This window comes from Otolemur garnettii, unplaced genomic scaffold, assembly GCF_000181295.1.
Source record: "Otolemur garnettii isolate 467f Iridium unplaced genomic scaffold, OtoGar3 scaffold00050, whole genome shotgun sequence".
Taxonomy (NCBI): domain Eukaryota; kingdom Metazoa; phylum Chordata; class Mammalia; order Primates; family Galagidae; genus Otolemur; species Otolemur garnettii.
The window spans coordinates 7,337,374-7,340,368 of NW_003852445.1; the positions used below are offsets into that span (position 1 = coordinate 7,337,374).

The following is a 2,995-nucleotide window of genomic DNA, read 5'->3' on the forward strand; positions in this document are numbered from 1 at the left end:
TGTGGCTGGCGCCTTAGCCGGTTGAGCTATAGGCGCCGAGCCTGTTTTGTTTTATTTTTTAAAACAGTCTCAAGCTGTCTCCCTGGGTATAGTGCTGTGGCGTCACAGCTCACAGCAACCTCAGACTCTTGGGCTTAAGTGATTATTTTGCCTCTGCCTCCTAAGTAGCTGGGACTATAGGCACCAGCCACAATGCCTGGCAATTTTTTTTGTTGCAGTTGTTTTGTCAGGTCTGGACAGGGTTCGAACCCACCAGCCCTGGTGTATGTGGCTGGCACCCTACTCACTGAGCTATGGGTGCTGCCATTGGTTTTTCTTTTTTATAATTATGGGTGTTCTTGAATTTTAGTTTAGGCTTGGTGAAGCCTATTTGTAGAGCTGGAGAAATATTCTTATGTAGAACCTTTAGGAGTTAATTGAAAAACAGATTTCAAAACAATTTGAAGTGACAAATAGGCACCAAAAAATGAAATGGGAAGTAATAAAAAAGTTAACCAATGTTGAAATCGTGTCACCTATAGTAATTTTTCCCTGTTGCTTTTTATATTAGAATATCTAGGGAGGGTGTATATATAATTTGAAAAGTTGTCTTGAGTGTTATAAATATTTGGGGAATAGAAAGCCTTTTTATAATGCAAACTGCATAAAAAAAGGCATAACTGAATTTTCTTGGCTAACAGGAAAATGCAGAAGCTGAGAGTCTGCTTCTCTGTAGTGGACAATAGAATGCCTAGGTCAAACCTAGTATCTCAAAAAATAAAAATAAAAACAATATATGTGTGTGTGTATATATACAAATACATATATAAAAAGGTAAATGAAGATAGCATTTAAAGCTGTGGAATCGGCTGGTTAAAATGGTAAAAATAGGACCAGATGACTTATTTGACTTCAAACAAAGGAGTTTGGGTCAGCTGGGGAGGAAAGTAGAAAAGCCCAGAAAGAAGTTTCTTCTTCTCTGGATGCTAGCCAGGGCCACCATGTATAGTCAGTATTCTAGGCTAGTCTTCTGTAGTGTGGTAGCCCTGAAGTTGGTCCCTAGTAGTTTTTTGTTTTTTTTCTTTTTGTGTGTGTGGGGGGAGACAGTCTCATTTTGTTGCCCTCAGTAGAGTGCCGCAGCATCATAGCCCACAGAAGCCTCAAACTCTTAGGCTCAAGTGATTCTCTTGCCTCAGTCTCCTGAGTAGCTAGGACTACAAATGCCCACCACAATGCCTGCCTTTTTTTTTTTTTTTTAAGAGACAGAGTCTCACTTTGTCGCCCTCAGTAGAGTGTTGTGACATCACAGCTCACAGCAACCTCCAGCTCTTGTACTTAGGTGATTCTCTTGCCTCAGCCTCCCGAATAGCTGGGACTATAGGCGCCCGCCGCAACACCCGACTATTTTTTTGTTGCAGTTTGGCCAGGGCCAGGTTTGAACCCACCACCCTCAGTATATGGGGCCGGTGCCCTACTCACTGAGCCATAGGCGCTGCCCAATGCCTGGCTATTTTTAAAAACGAAGTCTCTCTCTGGCTGAGACTGGTCTTGAACTTGTGAGCTCAGGCAATCCACCTACCTCAGCCTCCCAGAATGCTAGCATATAGGCATGAGCCACTGCGCCCGGCTAATGCCTAATAGTTGAATAATTGGAGAGGTCAACATTTGGTATATAGTAGGATGTGACTATAACTTAGATACATTTGAGAAACAATTTGCTTACATAATATAATGCATAAAGTTATTTTTATCTATTTTTAATATTTTTAACTCTAAAGGCTAAGTTGCCTGTTCTATATCCTAATTTTTACTAAGGTATTTCATATAAATTATAGGTAAATTTTATATTAGAAGTAGCATTTCTGGCCAGAGACAGTAGCTTATACCTATATTCCTAGCGCTATGGGGGGCTAAGGTGGGAAGATCACTTGAGATCAGGAGCTTAAGACCAACTTAAGCAACATAATGAGACCCCCATCTCTACATAAAATAGAAGATTTAGTGGGGGCATGGGAGCATGTGCCTAGCTACTTGTAAGACCGAAGCAGGAGAATTGAGCCCAGGAGTTTAAGATTGTGGTGAGCTATGATGATTTATTGTAGCTGGAGCAACAGAATGAGACCATATCAAAAAAAAGGGGAGAGAGTTTATTTTCTGTGAATGTTTGACAAATACTTTGTCATTATAAGTATACATTTTCAAAACTATTCTGTTGATGTTCTTTAATTGATAATTTCAGATTTTTGATCACCATACTGAAGGGGATATAGATAAAAATGCTAACAGTATATTGATAAAAAGCCTGAGCAGGACTCCATCTAGTTGCAGCAGCTCTTTGGATTCAATCAAGGCTGATGGGACTTCTCTGGACTTCAGCAGTAAGATCTTCATGAAAGTTAAATAATAATAGCCATCTGCTTACTTGACTAATAATAACTGTGTTTTATAGTTTAAGATATTTGAATGTTGTATATGCCTTTTTGAAGTTATGAAAAGTTGATAAATTAATATTTAGTTATTTTTTTAAATTCTTAGTTATTTTAATGAATTGAGAAGTGACATATATACTATAGGCTAGAGTAATTTTTTCCAGGGGTTTATAATTAGTGGAGAAACACTGAATGGAGTCTTAATACTGTAATATAGTTTGCCCTGCTACATAAGTGTCTTACTTGAAAGAGACCAGTTGTTAGCTTCACAATCATGAACCATACGAAAATTTGAAAGATGACTAAAATGAAGTTTACAGTTTAGATGGGACGCAGTTGCTCATGCCTATAATCCTAGCACTCTGGGAGGCCCAGGTGGGAGGATTGCTTGAGATCAGGAGTTTTAGACCAGGCTGAGCAAGAACCAGATCCTATCTCTACTAAAAACAGAAAAATTAGCCAGGCATTGTGGTGGACATCTGTAATGCCAGCTACCTGGGAGTTGGATTTTCAGTGATCTATGATGACACTACATTTTACTTGGAATGACAGACTGAGACTCTTGTCTCAAAAAAAAAAAAAAAAAA

The 2,995-nt window shown here is 38.9% G+C and overlaps 1 protein-coding gene across 1 annotated transcript in view; it reads left to right on the plus strand.

The window, feature by feature from the left end:
* The window catches only part of KNL1 (kinetochore scaffold 1), a 59,999-nt gene that overhangs the window by 19,905 nt on the left and 37,099 nt on the right, over positions 1-2,995 (plus strand). Inside the window, exon 9 of the mRNA XM_012806308.2 lies at positions 2,219-2,357. Within this exon, the coding sequence (XP_012661762.1) occupies positions 2,219-2,357 (139 nt within the window). The remainder of the gene's footprint in view (positions 1-2,218; positions 2,358-2,995) is intronic.